The 20,420-nt window shown below is 41.2% G+C and overlaps 1 protein-coding gene across 2 annotated transcripts in view; it reads left to right on the top strand.

Annotated features, from left to right (window-relative positions):
- Positions 1-20,420, top strand: part of LOC139725213 (atrial natriuretic peptide receptor 1-like) — a 457,948-nt gene that overhangs the window by 146,390 nt on the left and 291,138 nt on the right. The window contains exon 1 of one of the 2 annotated variants that reach the window (XM_071636314.1): positions 15,704-17,024. The exons of the other annotated variant lie outside the window; for it this stretch is intronic. Within the exon in view, the coding sequence (XP_071492415.1) occupies positions 16,265-17,024 (760 nt within the window). The 5' untranslated portion in view covers positions 15,704-16,264. Of the gene's footprint in view, positions 1-15,703; positions 17,025-20,420 lie in introns of those variants that run through there. 2 annotated transcript variants of the gene reach the window in all.

Genomic DNA, 20,420 nt, shown 5'->3' with positions numbered 1-20,420 from the left:
CAGACTCTCATTCGACTTGTAGTCTCCATTAATCTCTTTAAGAATGTTAAATATAGACTGTTAAGCTTTGGTGAAATAAAACCAGCTGTCTTCCGGCCACGTCTCCACCATGTAGGCGATGCTTGAAGCCTATATCATCGGTCATCCCTGAGCTAGAGGGGTCTTACCGAACCATAGGGGACTCCATACCTAATACCCGTTGCCTCCTTCATGTACTCGAGAGAACATTCACATCACACTCTCCCCGTCCCTTCCCCAGCCCTTCCCTCACTAAATACAAACATGCATACATATATGAGGATATGGGGAAAAATGAAAGGTTTGCAATGGTAGGAGGGGGGGGGGGGGAAGTTACACATACACTTCTTCCGTCAATGAATATTCGACGGCCAACAACTTCCTTTCAAGTCAAAAATAAACGTCGCACAGAGTCCGCTCCAGAGAACCCCCACCAAACGAAGCATCGTATGCACGATTTTTAGCTTCTGGCAAGTCATTAACTTCCACTTAGAGCTGCTGAAATCCGTGGCATTCCGTCTACAGTCGCCTTGCTGCTGGGGTCCGTGTAACTTTTCCCTTCTCCTCCTTCTTCTTCTTCTTCTTCTTCTTCTTCTTCTTCTTCTTCTTCTTCTCCCTCTTCCTCTTTTTCTTCTTTTTTCTTTTCGTTCCCCCCTATTTTTTCTTTCTGGTCTGAACGACTCTATATGAAAATGTCAGACACACTCGAGGGGTTTGCAAATGAGTTCATGTCGCGATTTCTGTCTTGACGCCCCGACACATCTGCGTTCCGCTGAATGCTTTCAATGAGTCGTTGACACATTATAATGACATACTGCCACCGCAGTGTATTTGACAGCGCGGACCGCGGTACACATGGGAGTGCCATCGCCATATTTGATAACATCATGATATTATGTTGCTAACGATAATATTCTTATAGATTGAGAAAAAAAAATAGTACAACTTCAAATCAATCACTCTTTTATTCAGGGCAAATAAAGATGTTATTACTAGAAATACCGCCAAAAGTAACATCATTACCAGTTGAGAATGCTATTGGTAGTATAGAAATTCTTCTAATAAGTGCTAGTTGTAGCAGTGATGACGGTGCAGAGGGAGAAATAGTCATGCTACTGAAAGTAGAATCAAAATAGATAAAAGTAGCTGTAATGTAGGCACTGTGGCAGTACCGCACCGCAGAAATGGCGCTAGAACCGGTAGTTTAGTAGCTTTTGTAACAGTTAACCCTTTTTGTACCAGGGATTAGGGCAGTGCGTACAACTTTATGAGGTTTTCTGTGCGAATTGGCACCCAAAGCGTGCAATGAGTTAAGAAAAAAAGAGAAGAATGAAGGCATAAGGAAAAGACAGTAAAAAAAAAAGAAGACATAGTAATAGAGGACAGATCGAGGAGAGAAAGAGAGTGAAGGGTTAATTGTGTGTAGGCCTACTCTGAAATTAAACAGAATTTTCTTTTTTACTACTCTAATACAAGCACTTTGCCTTGAGAGAATTCCATAAACAGGCAGGTTGGCCAATAAAGACTTGCTACTCAGTCTTTGAAGGGAAAAACCAAACAAACAAAGAACCATGCCACTGACTCCCCGGTCAGCCTTCGTGATGATACATCCCTATTTCCGACAACAACGCCATGTTTGGCGAGATGATCCAAAAAAGAAGCTTTCTGCTCTAGTTTACTCTCTTTTGGGTGACAGGAAATTAAAGACCGCTTCATACCCCCAATGAAATTGCGAGAGAGAAAGAAAGACAGAGTGAGAAAAAAAGATAGGGAGAGGGGAGATGGAGAGAGAGAAAAAAAAAAGAAGAGAGAGGCGCATTATACGAGATTGTTCAATTCCTCTGACGCAATAAATTTTTCCTCAGAGCAATAGACATGATAGAGTGCTCACGGTCGGTTAGTTTAGTTTTTCAATTTGTCGGATCCACATTTCGCTTTTATCTGTATGTACTCTGCCAAAAAAGAAACCCCATAGATTATCATTAAAAGGGGAAAAAACAACAAATGATAAAGAACATATTTTTGGTGTTTGTTGTTTTTTTATTCCAAGACAGATAGTGGAACAAACAAAAAAAACTTATAGAAATTATTCCGCACGTGACTAGGTAATACATTTTATTGAACTTTGAAAGCGGTGTAGCAATCTTGCTGCTCCCAATTACTGCAGCTGTAGAGATTATGAAGCGTTATGATTTTGTTTTTTTCTGTCTGGCTTTAGGTTGAAACCAAACATCATATTCAATTTTCTTTCATAAATAGTGTAAATCCAGAAGTGAAGAATGGTAGAAATGCCATCAGAATTGGACTTGAAAGTATTACAGAGAAAATTGTGGAATTGCATAGATTCGCATGTCTTTAAAAAGAAATAGTGATATTGGTCCCAACCAAATAATGATAGTATGCAAATAAGCTGATACGCACACGTTTGAACACACACACACACATACACACACACACACACACACACACACACACACATACACACACACACACACATATATATATATATATATATATATATATATATATGTAATATATATGTCATGCAATTACTATCTTCCCCCCTCCAGAATTCATTATTTTAGGGTTATTGCAACACAACAAATAAAGAGTGTAAATACCAAAACAGATATCCATTCTTGTCGATTAAAGGGCTTTTTACACTTGTAAATTTTTGCTTAGCCCCGGACCAACGGTGGGGCTAAGGGGGGGCCTTAGCCCCACCGTTGGTACGGGACTATCCTTAGCCCACTTTCTGTTTACACTCGTTTTTGCCAAAGTGGGCTAGCCCATAGAGATGTATAATAATATACTAGAGCGCGGACTGCGTGTGGCGCGTACGCAGTGCTCGTGTGCCGAGATGAAGAGGCCGCGCGCCATCTTTGTCCGGGCAAAAACAAACATCGCGTCCGGGCAGCGTTTTTTTTTTAAGACGGCACAGATTGGGGCATGGCGCGGGCAGCGCAGTAGTGGTGGACACGTGAACACGTATACAACAAGCGTTCAAACACGTATTGACTTTCAGCAAGAAGATGAGGGGGTCGGAGATGAGAGAAGGAAACAACTCAAAAATTTAAGTTGCTAGCAATCTCTTATTATGAGTGGTAAGGAAAATGAAAATCAAACAAAATTTTACTTTATTCCCAACGAGGTAATACTTTCAAGCCGACCAAAACACGACCATGGTCCATGCAATACAAAGGGTTCTCTTGGTCTCTAGACAGCCGGATGCCCCTTGTGATACAGTATACTGCGTCATTTTTTTTAATTTTTTTTTTTGCAATTATATTTTTTCTGTATGAGGGGACTGCATTCGTATCTGTGTATACGAGTGTTTCATTGTATTTCATTTTTTTTTTATAAGTACGTGTAGGCATATTGGTTCCATGACATATTATGTTCAATTCAATTCAGTTCAATTCAATTCAATTCAATTTATTTGTTCCAAGCTCGAAATGCTAATGTTGAAGCTTACATAAACCCTAACCCAAATCATAACACCTAACCCTAATCCTAATCCTCACCCTGCCTTGAACCAAACGCCCAATCAGACCCATGATGCTAAATTCTATTTTCAGAAAGATATGAATGCCGGAGCATAATATGTCCTGTCACCAGGCATATATTACGTATTCTGAGCTTTTCTCACACTATCACCATCGTGAACTATAGCAAAGGGTGGAGGAACGATTTTCTTTTTTTTTTTTTTTTTTTTTTTTTTTTGGGGGGGGGGCTCAAGGGCCAAATAGGGCACTTAGAAGGGGAGTTTTTTTATTTTGGAAATGGGGCAAATGCCCCCCCCCCCCCCCCGTTCCGCCGACCCGGTGGTGCATATAGTTATGTACTGTAGTAGCTATCTACAACAGTATATAGTAGCAATAGATCGAGAATAGCTGAGGGAGGGCGGAGTGCCCCTGACGAAGAATTTTGCAAGACCTTTTCTTTTCTTTTTCTTTTTTTTTGTCTTGAATCAATCTGTTTAACACACACTATAAATGTAATTTTAGTTACTTGTGAAAGGAAACTCCGCTCCCCTTCTTTTCTCCTGTTTCTACATCCAAAAGCAGCGCATGAACCAGGCATTTTGCAACATAGATCTATGCTACTTTAAGTAGAATTTGCGAATTTAAGAACATTTTCGATTTCCAAACTCCGATGGAGACCTTGGCATAGATGCTAGCCTACTGCCGTTGCATCCCGTCGTCGATCTCCCTGCATGCTCCGCTAGCGCTACACGTTATCGGTACGGTCGCTAGTCGAAATTTGCCCGGACCAAAATGGCGAACGCCTCCTTCTATCGGTCACAGGGATTTTACGGAGTCCGCCCTCTAGTGTTCTTAGTATATGATATCTCTATGGGCTAGCCCCACCGATAGTACGGTACTATCTGGCCCTGCAAATTAGCAGGGGTTAGCACCGCAATTGCGGTGCTAGCACCGCAATTGCGGTGCCAAGCAAGTGAGTGTAAACAGAACGAAAAAATAATCCTGGGCTAAGCGAAGGAGGCGAAGTCCGACCCTCACTGACCAATCAGAAACGAGGTAATCAAGTGCTGCCGGTGCATGCGTGTACGTGTACAGTACACAGCGTAATTATGAATATTCATGTGGTTTGGAAAGTCCGGGGCTAAGAAATACGAGTGTAAAAAGGTAAGTTTTCTCCTTAGCCCCGGACAAGAGATAGTACGGGACTAATTGGCGAGTGTAAAAAGCTGAAAAAATTGGTACGGGACTAACGATAGTCCTGGGTCAGAGAAAGTCCGGGGTTAAGAAACACAAGTGTAAAAAGCCCTTAAGTATCTCGGATCTAACCTACCGAAAATAAAGAAAATGATTAAAATATCTATTTGTAATAATTTTGATTTATCTACAGAAATAATTCTCTTTTTGAAATTGTTTTGAAATAAGGGAAGTATTATTTAAAAGATTTTATTTTTCTCTATATTATGACAACCTTATTTTTAAAAAATGACTTCAAGAAAGTGACATTTATCTGCTTTAGCATTTACATTCGTCAAATATGGATGAGAAGGATATAGGTTGAATATGCCCTTTTGTTTTCACCTTAAAAAAAAAGATATTCAGTGAAGATTCTATGCACGTCAATGTGAAACTGGTGCAGCCATGACGTCATTACTTCATGTGACTGGCTTAAAATAACTATGTGTTTTGCTTTGATGTCCCTGATTCATTAAACCCTTTGTAACTTTGAATTTTCGTATCGCTTCATCTACTAAAGTAGTTTAGGTCCAATTTTTTTCTAACATACCGATACCATTCCGTTTGTCTGGCTTTTCCTTTTTTTTTTCAAGATTAAAGATTATGCGATCTGTGGCGTCGCGTGTCAAGTACAAACTAATAAGTATGTAAGATCTTTTCATTTTTCGTACCATTGTATATTCTATATGCCCCTTCATGATTTTATCTGCATAAAACTTCCTCAATCCGTTGCCTTCGCTACGTGACTCGTTGCAGATGACGCAAATTTGGGATGAAACAAATAAATTCTTCGCTTGGAAATTATACGTCGTTGATGAAGACGACAATGTTCAATTGTCACGTAAAGGACATGTTTCTAATCGCGGCATACACGCATCCAACTCGTGTAGCGTGTTCGACTGTTACTACAAACATGGTGACCGGCTATTTTAGTACTGTACGTGTTTACATAGCTGGGTAATGAAATGTATGCACACATTATAATGTATATATATATATATATATATATATATATATATATATATATATATATATATATATATATACATATACATATATATATATATATATATATATACAGTATATATATATTCAAATATGTTTATATTAAGGATGTAGATTATTGCGCAGACAGACAGCAAATAAAAAAGGGGAAAAAGATCTAGAATTATTTAGAGGTTTTTGTTTTCGTTTTGGTTTGTTTTTTATTCGATGATCTCGATTGTCATGCTGAAATGAGAGCATAATGGTAAATGTATTGTCTTGTCAAGAATCAATTGATCTCAGTGGTGTTATCTCTGTAGAGATCCTACTCGGCTAGGGGACAGATCGTTTCAATTCATCTTTTTTTTTCTTTCTTTCTTTCTCTTTTTTTTTTGGGGGGGGGGGGAATGGTTCCTCCTTCCTCTCCGTGACTCCTTTCCGGACTATATAAGGTTGGCAGTTCGTTGAGATTGACTTCCAGAGCCGAGAAGAACATAGTATCAAACTGAAACAAAAACAGAGTTACCACATCAGAGCACTGAGCCATATAGCATTCAGTGTCAACCCCTTTGAATTAGTTCGTGCGAACGCAATACGCGATTGCATGCGATGCCGCTTCCTCCGAACGGTGTAACGGTGACTGAATAGATCTCATATCTTTGCATGTTGGTGATCCCATCTCTTCGTACCGTGTTACATCCTATCAGCGAATGGATCTGTCCTCGACGAGAGAGTCTTGAGCTGCATTCAGAATGTCCTTCCTTATTTATTGCATTTCAAGGTTAGCAAGGAAGTCTGTTTGATTGACTTTGTTGTGTACACACGATTTGCTCACAGCTCCCAAGAAACACGCGTGACCATCCATTCACAACAGAAACGCTCTATACCTTATAGCCGGACCTTCGTCTAAATTCCAGTCGTTTCATGGCAATTAATGGACCGATAACGGTTGGAATTTTTGACAATGCTTATAAACCATGATGGGCTCTTTACGACATTTTGCACCGTTGCGTAGAAGGCTTATTAGAATCAGCAATTAAAAACAACTATACCATGACAAATTCAAATCGCAAATCTGATGCGCTGTTGCCATGCGATATGTATTATTCTGGTATCCAATGCGAAATCGAAGATCATGTGAGTATAAACATGATATAAATCATTTTCCTACACGCATGATTTGGAAAGAATGTCTCGTGATCAAAAGGTCCTGGCATAATTATGATGGGCAATCAGCCGTTCATACGTCTAATGGCCTAATGGAGAAAGATTAGCATCATAACTGATAAATTATCACGCAGTATTGGCCTCTTCAAGCGACACTGCAGAATATCGGTACGACAATTCTTTGGGCTGGATTTTAGGACGCCAACTATTACGGTGCCTTCAAACAGTACCTCGTCTCAGTTCCTTATACCTCCACAGGACTGGTGTCCTACCTCAGAAATGTTCCAAAGTGCTTTTCTCTCTTTCTTTTTAATTTCTCTAAGTCAGGTTCTGTAAGTTGTTGTTTTACATATACTGGCCTCAAACGATTATGTCAGAATATTTTAGCGTGGAGGCGATTAGTTTCACAGCTATTAGTGCATTTCCTGGTTTCTTTTGTACCGCTTCATCTTCGCGATGTAGCGGCAATTTCCTCACCGGGCCATCACTGTCCTTCCAGCTGTGAGTTCCCGTTTCGCGTTGAGCTACTTGGTTCACGAAATTAGGCTTTCTCGAAGGTCTCCCGGATGTTGTTTTCAATGCTCCTGCTACACACACACGCACATACACACACACACACACACACCCACACACATACCGCTAACTTTCGAGTAGCATTATTTTTATGTCCCAAGGTTTAATATTGACGCCGTTTCATGGCCCTGAAAACGATATGCTTGCCCAGTACGTGACCTGACAGTCATCAATATTGCAGTTTCAATCGCAAAATCAGGAAAGGATGATGGGACAATTTAGGCGAAAACAATGTAACAATCACTTTAGGCGTTGTGTCAGGCTAATTCCTCATCCATGAATATAGAATCAAGGTCGTAGCAGCACAATGATCGCTGTGCTGGAATGCGTGAGTGCATGGCGTGTGTGTGTGTGTGTGTGTGTGTGTGTGTGTGTGTGTGTGCTTGTGCATGTATGTATTATGCAAGGTATGAACAATCCCAACGGAGAGAGAGGTGTGCGTGTGTGTGTGTGTGTGTGTGTGTGTGTGCGCGCGCGCGCGCGCGCGTGTGTGAGAGGATGAAAAGAACAGGGCACCGTTTTATGAGAGTAGTTGTCAGAGACTGATTACCATAGTAAAACCGAGCGTTTTGCTGAAATTGTCAGACTGACAACGTGTCAGGGCAGACAACTTTCATAAAATGGTACCTTGAAGTTTATGTTGACTGAAATTCCATTAATGTCGATTTCAGTTAGCAGTCCTACGCCCAACGCCGTACGTGACATTCGTCTCATTTGGCGGTGTGTAATGTTCATGAGGAATGTTATTGACTCATTAATTTGTTTTTATCATAAGCGTTAACCCGTGTAATGTTCATGAGGAATGTTATTGACTCACCAATGATTATTTGTCTTTATAATGAGCATTAACTATTTATGCTCATTTAGGAAATTTACTACTGCCGTCTGTCCAATATGCTCATTAAATGATTAAATTGAAGAGAAAACGGGGTTGGACTGACTATACACTATTTTGTTTTTCTTGTGGTGATAAGATTAGGAGATCTTAGTCAATGTTAGTGTGGCAAAGATTCAAAGGAAATTGATTGGTTAAAACCAATGCAATAACTTGCATCACTCAATTAAACGTAAAACATGCGTCGAGATGAAAAGGTTAGTCTGGAATACCGGCGGAGGTTATTATTGGGGGTAGATGAGTTCATACTGTAACATCGTGTATTCTTTCTTTAATGTGATTGTGGTCCTCAAAAGGACATACTCGATCTCGACGTAAGGAGGTATGAGTAACTCCTTTAATTGGTAAGCATGGCCTTCCAGACCACACTCACATGTGAGATAGAATACATGGTGTACCGTGACACCACCCACCAGCAAACGTTCCATCACTATGGAAACGTTCAAAGAGGTTATCATTATCATTTTTTTGTCTGTTTTGTTTCTTTTTCCTGTTTTTTTTACAATATTCCCGTTAGAAAAAAACAATACCTCAGGTATCGCTTACGAATTGCCCTTGGAAGCTGGTGGCATAGATACAGATACTAAAATATACATGTATTTTTGGTGATTTGCAGAATACCCGGATAATTCATCAACCACTGTTAACAAGTCGCTGTTGTGTATTCTTGACATGGTATGAAGGATATGAACAGAGAGACTGACAGAAATACACACAGACACACACAAACACACACATACACACGCGCACACAGAAGCAGAAAAAGCAACACGAATTTTCATATGTAACAATACGCAGGCGATCGGTCTTCATGTATGACAATTATAGGGTGCGCGTTTACTAAAGTTCACTTAAATGCGTCAGTCAAGAAAAACGTTGATTTTACCTCATTCACACTTTTAACTCTCTGAATCTATCAGCCACCCAATATTTCCCCCTCCTGTTTGGCTGTTTTTAATGCATAAGATTCATTTTCCGTCCAGTGTTTTATCCACACACACACTGGTTTTCAAGTTAGGATGAATTAAAAGGCAGGGCTTTGATGAGACGAATCAAGCAGGCTTTACTGGCTGAGTGTGAAACCTTGTTGATCCTGAATTACAAATTTATTCTACGATACCTAAATGTGGTTCTTGTTGTTTATGTCCTACGTAGACGGAGTCATCGAAAGAGAGAAACCAACTTCGGATAGCCATTTAAACTCAATAATTATTGTCCCCCCTTTTATAAAACAAAATGAAATTTACATGATTGCAATTTCGAGGAAGATTTTGCTTTAGCTCTTCATTTATCCTGTGTAAGAGAAAGGATATCAACTGACAATCATCCGTTTGGTTCTACACGTTATCACGGGGATGAGTTATTTCTCCGCGTGGGTTTTCATCCACTTAGCATATATATTTTCCTACAAAAGTAACTAATGGAATGCCATTTCCCGGTGTGTCATCCGTACAAGTGAAGAGTGTAGAGACATGAAGTATAATCATATAAATTCAAGTTGGGTTGAGATGAGCTTGTTTCATGAGCTTCTCAAAACGACGCCTTTTGCAGAGAGAAAAAGAAGTGAATAAAAACAGACGCAGTCTTGGCTTCTGCGATAGTGACGTGCTCGTCTTATAGCTTTCATGGCTTTACTTTAATTGTTATCTTGATATGCTCTGATTGAGCTTTAATATGATTAAGTTTGAGTATGCAGACGGAAGCCCAGCTGGGGTGCAAGACTACCCACACCTCATCAGACGTAATATCATAGCTATCAGTGTATCTCTCGCGTCTGTGGATGTATCAGGGTTCATTGTAGATCTGACCCGCAGAATTATATGATATGAAGTTGGATCGGAGAGTGCCGCGCTGTATGAACTGACAAATGTAATACGTCTCTGGAACACACCCTTGCCACTTCTAGATCTGCAGAACGCTAAAATCAACTCTGCACGCAGGAAATATTAAGGGATACTATCACGGGAAAACTGCGCCATGTTGTCTCAATGACAGAATCTCTTCCTCTTTCATTCCCCCCCCCCTCACACACACACACACACACACACACACACACACACACACACACACACACACACACACACACACACACACTAACTCTCTCTTTCTATTGAATTAAACAAGAATGTTTGTGTAACTGCTATATACGTAAACATGACCTTCCTGCCAGTAATGAAAATAATGGGCCTGTAGTTATCTAACGCCATTTACCGAGTGTAAAAATTTGAAAATACACGTGTTTCTTCATGTTCTTCATAACATAAGGTCGGTAAACTTCCAAGACTGAATGGTTCTGACTAAGACTGATCAGACGCCCTTAAGACGTCGTAAGCATTTTTGTAAATCGAAGCGGAAATTGCCATCTCGCCATTCGTTTTGAGGTTCACCACAATCTCTCCACAGTGCACGGCTGATGTAACTCTTAGATTCCATAACCTCAAAGCAACACGATTCAATGATCATTCACCATCAGTAATTATTCTAAAATGCAAACACAAAACGAGTGCATAATCATGATTTCCATTATGTCACAATGCACAAAGTCTGGAAGAAATTTTAACAATGCAAAAGTGAGCCATAATAGCTTATTCACATGTATTTGCAGATACTTAACATTTCATTTCATTTACCAAATTTTCCACAAATTGCATTCTGTTATAAATCTACAAGTCAAACAATAATAACAAGAAACTGAAAAATCTCTTCTTTTAATAACTAAAAAAACTAATAGATAACTAATAACTATAAAAAGAAACAATGAAGAAGCAGTGCTTCTCGAAAAGGGACTCAGTAAATAGCGAATTCCAAATTATGTGAATGCTCATGGTATAACAAGATCGAATGTCTTACGAACTGAAGTTCAGGACGACATACTAATGGCTCTTTGGCAGTGCCAGGGCATTGATCTATAGCTCAGTTAAAAAAAAAAAAAATGCCCCACAAATTGTTGACATTATGATATTTGTGGGAAACATGTGATACCGTTGTAGCGGAAGTCTGATGAAGTTCAAAATATCGTACTGGCGAGGAGAGCTGAGTAATGCTGTTGTCTTTGTTGGCCCACGCATTAACACTGCCCGTCGCCATCCCCTCGCCATCCTCGTGTTGCTTTACACCAAGGTCAGTGGCATCACATCTCTGCTGTTTGCCTAACCGAATCATGACAGCATCAACTTCGTGTGCGCCCGAAGCAATACCTAGTATGATAAAGCCTCACTCCTAGCCACGAATCACCCCAATACTTCTTCACTTTCGCTCTCCTTCTCTTTCTCTTTCTCTCCGCATGAGGGTTGAATTTCCAATCACCTAATTTCTGTGGCTTGCTGCAAGAGGGCATTCTTCCTTCGGTTATTGCCTCTGTGTGTTAAGTTGTGGAAAACGGGACAAAAAAAAGTCACCATGTTGAGTCGTGTTTTGCTTCTCTGTCTCATATAGTGACACTGCGTAATCTAACTTGCATCATTTGCGCTATACAGCCGGAATCTGCGAGGTCGCGAAAGCGAGGCGGTATGATTTCGTCCCTGTATCGATGTCTGTCGTATGTTCACACAGCTAATCGATAAATCAATAATCATTTCACATTGTGGAATCTACAGTTTGCTTGTTTGCTCTGTAAACATTTGTGTGATATGACACTCGTTGTAAGCAATATGTTTAGAGCAGCTAGGCGCTGCATGCTCGGATTCCGTGTTTAAAATCAAAGGAACAATGAATGCCGGGTTTGGCAAACTCTCGATCTGTTGTTCCTTTCACTGCAAATTACTTTTGCAAACAGATGCCTCGTCGTCGGTCGGGGTGAGATCTTTTTATTCCAACACTGGACTCGTCCTGTATTGTGTCGAGTCAAGCGGCCATTGAGATTCAGGAATACTCAGCGCGCTCTCTCGGGAATAGACAGAAGCAATAAAAGGAATTGTGTATAGGCCAACAAAAGGATTAAACGCAAATTAACTCTCTGTTGCCCAAAAGCACCTCTTTACGAGGTGGTCGGGGAAATAGATTGTGTGGAGAAAAAGCAGGATTTTGAAGTGGCTCGTTGGTTTTCATGTGTTTCTTCGTCTAAGTCAGACGATCTCCTGTGCAAATCGCATGGGCCGCAAAACTGTGGGGGAACAGGTACAGCTACACACCCCTTCCGAACATCCACCCAATTTCTCCACAACGGAACCCCCTCAAAATAAAAGAAACAAAGAAACAAACCAAAAACTTGTTGGACACGAAAAAACAAAGCAAAAAAAAAAAACCCAAACAAACACATAAAGATAATTGGGGAAAAACCCCAACTACAGGTATATACCAAAATGTAATGTCCCTTGCATTACATCGCCCGTGGTTCAGACTTTCAGGGCAGCGTGCACAAAATGCTCTTCTACCGTGACATATCAATTGCTAGTTAATCACTGGTAATGCACACATGGGAACGCGCACACTTTGTCTTAATGATACTGATTTTTGGTTGATTGTATTATTCGTTTGATTCAAAACTGCTCCAAGGGATTATTCCATCCTTGCCATGGCTAATGTGATTTTTTTTTATAAGGTTGTTATAGGTGTGTACACTGTGGTCGATTCTAATCTCTAATATAGCAAATTGCAATCGTATATTTTATTATTGTCTTTCTTTGTCTTGAACTCAATCATGGAAACATAGATATACACTATTGTGTGCTAGGTTGGCTTATTTGAACGTTATTATTCCTACGGTTAGTTTTCTGAATAAAGGATGTTGTTATAATTATGACTACGATATTTTTTGCCTATCATTTACAGGGAATCATTTTTGAGAATCGTTAAATAATTTGTTTGTAAAATCCATTCCTCTTTGACCCTGAATAGTTAGAGCAGCAAAAGTTGTGGTGGAGGTATGGTCTCAAAAACAATGTCAGTGACAGTAACAGCGTTAGTGTGGACTGCTGTTGCGGCGCTGCTGATACAAAAGTGATTCGTGAAGGGAAAGCGGCAGCCGACTTCAGGTTTTCTCGATGGCCTCAGTGGTCATGCGCCCCCTTTCGGTCGAACGCTTATAGCCCAGTCTGAGTATAGTACATGTTTAACTTTCGGTCGTTCTCTTACGTGCAGCTCAGTGAAAATAAGAGAGGGAGAAAGAGAGGGGAAAAAAAGAATGAATGGCAAACTGGAGAAATTTCGAGACAAATATAGAAGCATAGACATGGACACTCACTCACAGTTTGATAGATAGATAGATAGATAGATAGATAGATAGATAGATAGATAGATAGATAGATAGATAGATAGAGATAGATAGATAGAAAGATAGATAGATAGATCATACATACAGACAGTCACAGGAAGCTAGCTTGGTCGATAGATAGATACTTAGTGAAAGACAATTTATGATGAGAGATCGGTAGACATGTGTATCGGTTTCACACTAGGTTTCATAGCATAGCCATAAACGCATTTTTCTTTTTTTTTTCTTTTTTTTTAAGTCTTCAAGGACGAGCATGCAAGTACAGAAACAAGAAACCATTTGTCACGCCTGGCCCTTGGCTGTATGACAGGCTAGGACGATAATAATTATTCAGTGAAGTGAATTTAAAAAGTCGTCTGCACAGTCTTGTTTCTAGTACCACTTATCATTTTGAAATGATGAATAGTTTGTATAGCACTCAGCAGTGTGACATAATGTTTCATCAATGGAGAGAGTAATCGGAGTGAATATTTAACCCTAGATCACCAAGTAATGCTTCTGCGTATCCGATGAATTCGTTGAGAAGGCCACTGGTTTAACATGAAGAGGAAAAGAAAGAGAAAGGTGGAGGGGAGGAAAGTCTCTATCAGTCTTGGTACTACCGAGAGCATGTTGACAGAGCTCGACACGTGAAGAGGCTGCTTCCCCCAAATATCAATCATGGCATGACAGGTGAAGATCGGATGTGTGAATGAAAAGCTGGCATTTCAACTGCGGGGTGGAGAAGAGTTAAGAGATCGAAGACGTATACCTGAGAGAGAGAGGGGAGATAGAGGAAAGGGGGGGGGGGTTGCTGGTCAAGCCCTAGACTGGTGACAGCAAGTGAGAGTCTGGAGAAAACCTCCGCCAGTCCGAGCGCTAGCGAAGTTTTATTGGATGATATCAAATCACGATCGCGGCCAAAGAGATTCTGAGCGATTTAATGAAATCGTCAATTTTGAAATGAAAGATTTAAAAAAAAAAGCGGGAGACCGGAGGGGAGGGTAGAATATCTATGTCCTGTTTGTGACACGTGAAATGAGGTCGCGATCACCTCTTCCTTTGGCTGACTGACAACACAACACAACACAAGTGTATCAGAAGTCGAGTCGTTTTAAAGCAGCAATGGTATCTGAAATATGTGATGTATATCAACGACCATTGTCCTTACGAATAAGGAGCAATTTATCACCCGCATCATAACCCCCGTATACAGACAGCACGCGCACGGCGTACACATACAGACGCACACATACACACACACACGCTTACTTATTTCGGTTGTCAGTGCTGGGTGCGTCGTTTTATGGGTTTTTTGAACGTGGCTAAAAAGGGCGGAAAAGGGGGCTTCTTTCGCCTAGCATTCATACCGCTTGAAGAAAATTGAGGGCACCTTGATTAGCTCTATTCAAAATCCTTCGGGAACGTTTAAGTCAAATAGACATTGTGAGACAGGTTAGTGCAAACAACGACGAGGAAATTGCGACGGAGCTCCCACAAACGATGACAAATTTCTCCATCGGGCGCCGCTATAAAATGAAACGGAGAGAGTATACTTCGCTTTGAATATTACACCGTTATACACACACAACATCCCGTCACGCTATTATGACCATAGGAGACGGCACAGTTTTGAACAAAGGGTAAACAAACTGCAGATATTTAAATATACAATTATCAACAAGATGATCGTGGAGATGAAGAGCACAGAATGATAATTATTTATCATTGATATCTTATTCTTTGACTTTGACTGGTCAACCTTAGGTGAAAATCCATAATATCCCCTCCCCCCCCCCCCCCTCCCCGAGAGAGTCAATGTCAACATGACAGCGACTAAAGTACAACTTAAGGTCAGGTGTCAGGAACTTTAGTCAACATCACTTGAACAATGATAACAGAATACCAGCGTTACGCCAGTTCGGTTCACTACCTGTCGGACACCGGAGGAATGCGTGGGATAGATCATAATATCCTTATATTACCGTGGGTTTGTGTGCAGGACAAAATTGAACCACTTTGGCTTCTACGCAGAGGTGTTAATACGTTCAAGTACTTCAAGGATCCTTTGGAGGGGTTACAAGACTTGCGATCATTCCTTTCAACAAAACACCGTCAGAATTGTCAGATATGCGACTTACACAGCACGCCGATTACTTTAGCGCCCAATTTATTGGAGTTAGTATTTTTTTCCCCCTAGAGAGTATTAATTATTTTCCTTGGTTGTTATTTGTACCAAGAGGATCGGCGCACGTCGCATGCATTCTCGCTTGCTCTCGCTACCAATTCCGTATCAAACGCCGCTGACGAAAATGTACTACCGCGCGTGTCACTGGTCCAATGGACTCCGTGAGTGCACAGACATTGCGTTCAGAGAGGGGATTCGGTCTCCAGAAGTCGATACCAATTGAATATTCTCGTGCGACTGACTAATTTGAGACAAAAGGGGTGAGACGCCAGCATTTCACAGTTCACTTTTTCACTCCGTGACCGGCGCAGCGCACCAACACACGTGGTAATTAACCCAAGTTTGGTTCCTCGTCATATCACCAGCAGCAGCTCGATTCGGAGCTATCTCTCTGTGTAGTAGTGGTTGTCGTACGCTCGGCTCATCATATGTCATTTAGGCGAAGAGACGGTCGGACGACGGTAGGTGGTCAGGCGTCGTGCGCTTCACTCGGCTTTCCGTGATTGTACTGGCAACACTATCTTCTTACCATGGGAGGCTTAAAAGGATTCCGCACCGGAGGTCTTCTCCGATTTCTGCCTTTATGTGTCATATTTGTCGTGTTCATGGAGAACATCAGTTGCAAGATGGTGAAAGAGGGGCACAAGCAGTTAGCATGGGGTGTCATGTTGCCGACGTACTTTCTGCCCACCCAGCAGGGGAATACACCGAACTGGCTACCACCAGGCCGACACTACCCTTACCATCTTGAGATGGTGGTGCCCGCCATCCGCATCGCTACCGAAAAAGTCAAGAGGGAATACCTTCCTGGAAGGAATATTACCGTGCAGATTGAGGACACCAAGTGCGATTTGGAGAACACACAATTCCAGGCCGCCGAAATGGAGGTGAAATTCGACAAGAAAGTGTATGCATACTTCGGACCCGTGTGTGAGTACCCGGTCGCACCGGTGTCGCGCTTTGCCAAACGATGGAATATCCCGCTTATCACTGTCGGAGCTCAGGCCTTCACCTACCACCAAGCTCGCATGATAATCAATTTTATGCCGCCGCATGTACACCTGGGCCGATTTGTCTATGAAATATGGGAAAAATATCACTGGACCAGGGGAGTCATGTTGTACCATAAGAACGACAAAGGGATGGAGGACCCATTTTTCATAATGGGAGCAGTGTACAAAGGGCTCCAACTCCAGGGGCCTATGAACTTTTCCAACCACGGCTTTGACGAGTTTAGTAACGTGGATTATACGCAGATATTAAGAAAAAACGTGATGCCAGAATCCCGAGGTAGGTGTCATGATAATCCGTTTATGTCAAAATGATGTTTCAGACTTATAAAAGAAGTCATTTGATCGTGTCCAAAATATTGCAGCTTCCACGCACAAAATGTTACCTTTAACATGCAGCAAGGTGGTTTAAGAATGTATAGGGAGGTATATTAACCAACACACACACACGAAAGGTCAGGGCGAATTCAGTGGGAAGCAGGTGATAGACAAACATTTTAATAGACAATTACCGTCGTAATACTGACCACAAATACAGCAGGCTATTAGATACGGTCCGCTGTTTGTCCTCTTCCGCTCGCCCATATCTCGAAACAAATTGCTGCTTCAGTACACGACTAGCCAAGTCAGGGCCTCTGAATTTGCATTAATTTGATTAGCTCTGACTTTTTTCCTCTCTTTTTTTTCCTCTCTGACTCTTCTCCTTCATCCATCGTTCTCCCGAGTTGTACACGTGCTGTTAGTACCTGGGATACGTGTATTTAAGTGCTCGCCAGCCATTTTTCATCACTTTGTCGACGCAAAATAGCATCCATTACGCTCCAAATGGAGTCTCTTTGATGGACTGGGACGCTACCCAGCTTGTCACTTTTCCGTTTAGCAAACGTACATAAACGTCAGATGTGCTTTCGCCATGTATCAGATATAGAATATATTCATGAATAAACATGGTCCCAGGTGAATAAAGAACTAGTGGCACTGTGGCAACTACTCGGAACCCTTATAATGTTAAAAGAAAACGGATAAAAACACAACCGTGCCCCTTTATATGAACGCATGATATAGACATACTTACTCGCTTGGTACCTCGAATGGCCGTGTGTACACCCGTGTGTATTTAATATACATGTATATACTAAACATATATTTATCATACATGTATTTATAGCGCAGTAGAGGTAGATCAGAATTTGCTGGTATCTGTGTCTGAATCATACTTGTAATGCAAGACACACAAACACACACATATACATTCACAAACACATGTTTCTGAGATCATAATCTGTAAGTCTTGGCTTAAGGTAAAATCCATTTCAAACTGATGAATGATTTCGAAACGTGAATCGCACTCGTTTTGAGAGAGTAAGAAAAAAAAAAGCGGAAAAAAACACGACAGCTATGTACAGTTAAGACTTAGAATAATGAGCAGCTGAGGATCCTTTCAATGGCAATATTGACGTTTCTTTCAAACGGACCAGAGCAGAGAATAACAATTGTTAAAACCCACAGAAGGCTTATAGGCTCCGCAGGTTGTATTCACATTTTCCTTGGAATGATATTGAAAGAATAAAAACAGCTCTGACACAATAGGGGTTAGACGATAGTGTGAAGTCTTGTTTCAGACAGGACTCCCCAGGGTTGGATGGGGCACGCTCTATTCCAGTGGTCACTATACTGAAAGTTTTTAGTTTTGTTTTCTTCTGTTCCAAACTCCTCTTTCTTAACGAATCAAGGCTTTCCCGTTATTGTTGAATTGGGGAGGACGTATTCATTGACGCTAGAAGTTGCATTATGTGAACGTTCTGATTGGAAAAGGAATACGTTGTTGTGAAAAACGGCTACAAATTCTGAAAAAAGGGTCCATTCGAGAGACTGAAGAACAGTGCACCAACATGTGTGAGACATACTATCTACACACATTTGTAACAAAATGATATTCGTAAAACCGGCGTTTTAATCCACCACAAAATGGGACACAAGACAACAGACTCTGCTTGGTCTTGTCATAATGACTGACTTGGGGTACAGTATTGTGTGTCACGAATAGACGTATAAACGCACATTAATATGATACCAGCTTGCCAGTGCAATGATTATTTAACGTGTAGGAACAGGGACCAGCATATGACTGTGCAGATAATGTTACAAACATTTTGATTGGAGTGAAATCGTGTGTTCCCACCTCCGGATTGGCCTTTACCTCCAATCAGATGGCAAAAAGGGAACAGTATTGTATTCGTTCTTGGTTGGTGTTTAATAAGCAAATGGAGTACGAAGCAGCGTTCGATTTGGCCTTCGTAGAAAGTGTGTTATTTTGACGTGATTACTTTATACCAGCCAGTGTTTCCTGATAAAAGGTTAATCTGGCAAAGCGGAAGACAGGCGCGTAATCTTGAAAGAATGACAGCTTTTAAGCAAAATTAAAGGGAGTAGATGAAGGACTGTGCCCCTGCGGAATGGGAGACCTGGCACAGATTAATTGCACGCGAGGTGAATAGCGTGAAGAAAACGGAAATCCGTAGTGGTACAACAGGAATGGTTTGCACGACCGCACTACACAGCGGCACACACATTATAGTCCAATAAAAGTGGGATAAATAACGGTTCATCTGTTTTCACATCGAACAATGCAATGCGGCGGTGTTTATGTAGAACTCTCATTGATGAGATTGCAGCCGTGCACTGTCGGTGTGCAAAAATAGTCGTTTGGCTGTTGCATCAATGACCGACTGTCGGCAGAAGGAGATAAACTGGGTCGCTGTTAAAATGCTAGGGAGCAGGTTTGCGATCTCTCTCGAGTCCCATTCACCGTAAGATATACATGGCATGTCCGAGGTGTACAACTTCAATCACAGCATTCTCCTCAACTTGATGCGTCTGTCTAGCTTTGCCGTTGGCAAATTTCGTACATGAGCTATGATAAGAAGGACAAAAATGCAAGAAAATGCATTATATGTGAAGGTATACTGCGTTCTCTAGTGGGTGCTGGTGTTATCATAGATCGTGTGCGCATTAATATTGAGAGCTGCTCTTTCCTATCGTTCAAGTACGTACACACCTTGGCACGGGGCGTGTAAACATTGGGTATTGTAATGCCCGTGTTTACGAATCGGGGCTCTTCACTCTTGTCAAGACCCGAGTCAACGATGCCGTTGGCACCAGAGCAAACGGATATTTATCAGATATTAGCCCCTTCCACACGCCCTACACACACATTACGGAATAACCATGGCGTCTGACCGGCGCTGACATTGTACACACTAGTAAAGATTTGGGGAAAACAAGGTTGGAGGATGGGGCATGTACAAAAAGGATTCTTTCTCCAATAAATCAGACATATACGATGATAGATGAAAGGAGAGGAAGAAGAAAAGGAAGAGGAGGAGGAGAAAGAAGAGGAGGAGGAGGAGGAGGGGGAATGTCTGCTTGATTTCTATAACACTTATTTGATGATACCTCAGAACGGCATATTTGAAGAGCGCAGATGCAAGAATTGCAAGGATTGTGACATTAAGGGATGATTATCTATAGATAAAACTAAGGAATAGAAAATGATTCAGTATGCCAAGGTAGTGCATCTTGGCACAAAGGGAAAGGCATAAGAAGGCGTTAATTAAGGCAAAACGTCATACCCATATGGAATTTAGTATGATGTCTATGACTATAGGAGACTCCC

Source organism: Diadema antillarum, unplaced genomic scaffold (genome assembly GCF_040938485.1).
Source record: "Diadema antillarum isolate AM-2024a unplaced genomic scaffold, OU_Dant_1.0 scf00000016, whole genome shotgun sequence".
Taxonomy (NCBI): Eukaryota; Metazoa; Echinodermata; class Echinoidea; order Diadematoida; family Diadematidae; genus Diadema; species Diadema antillarum.
This window is presented reverse-complemented; position numbering and strand designations above follow the sequence as displayed.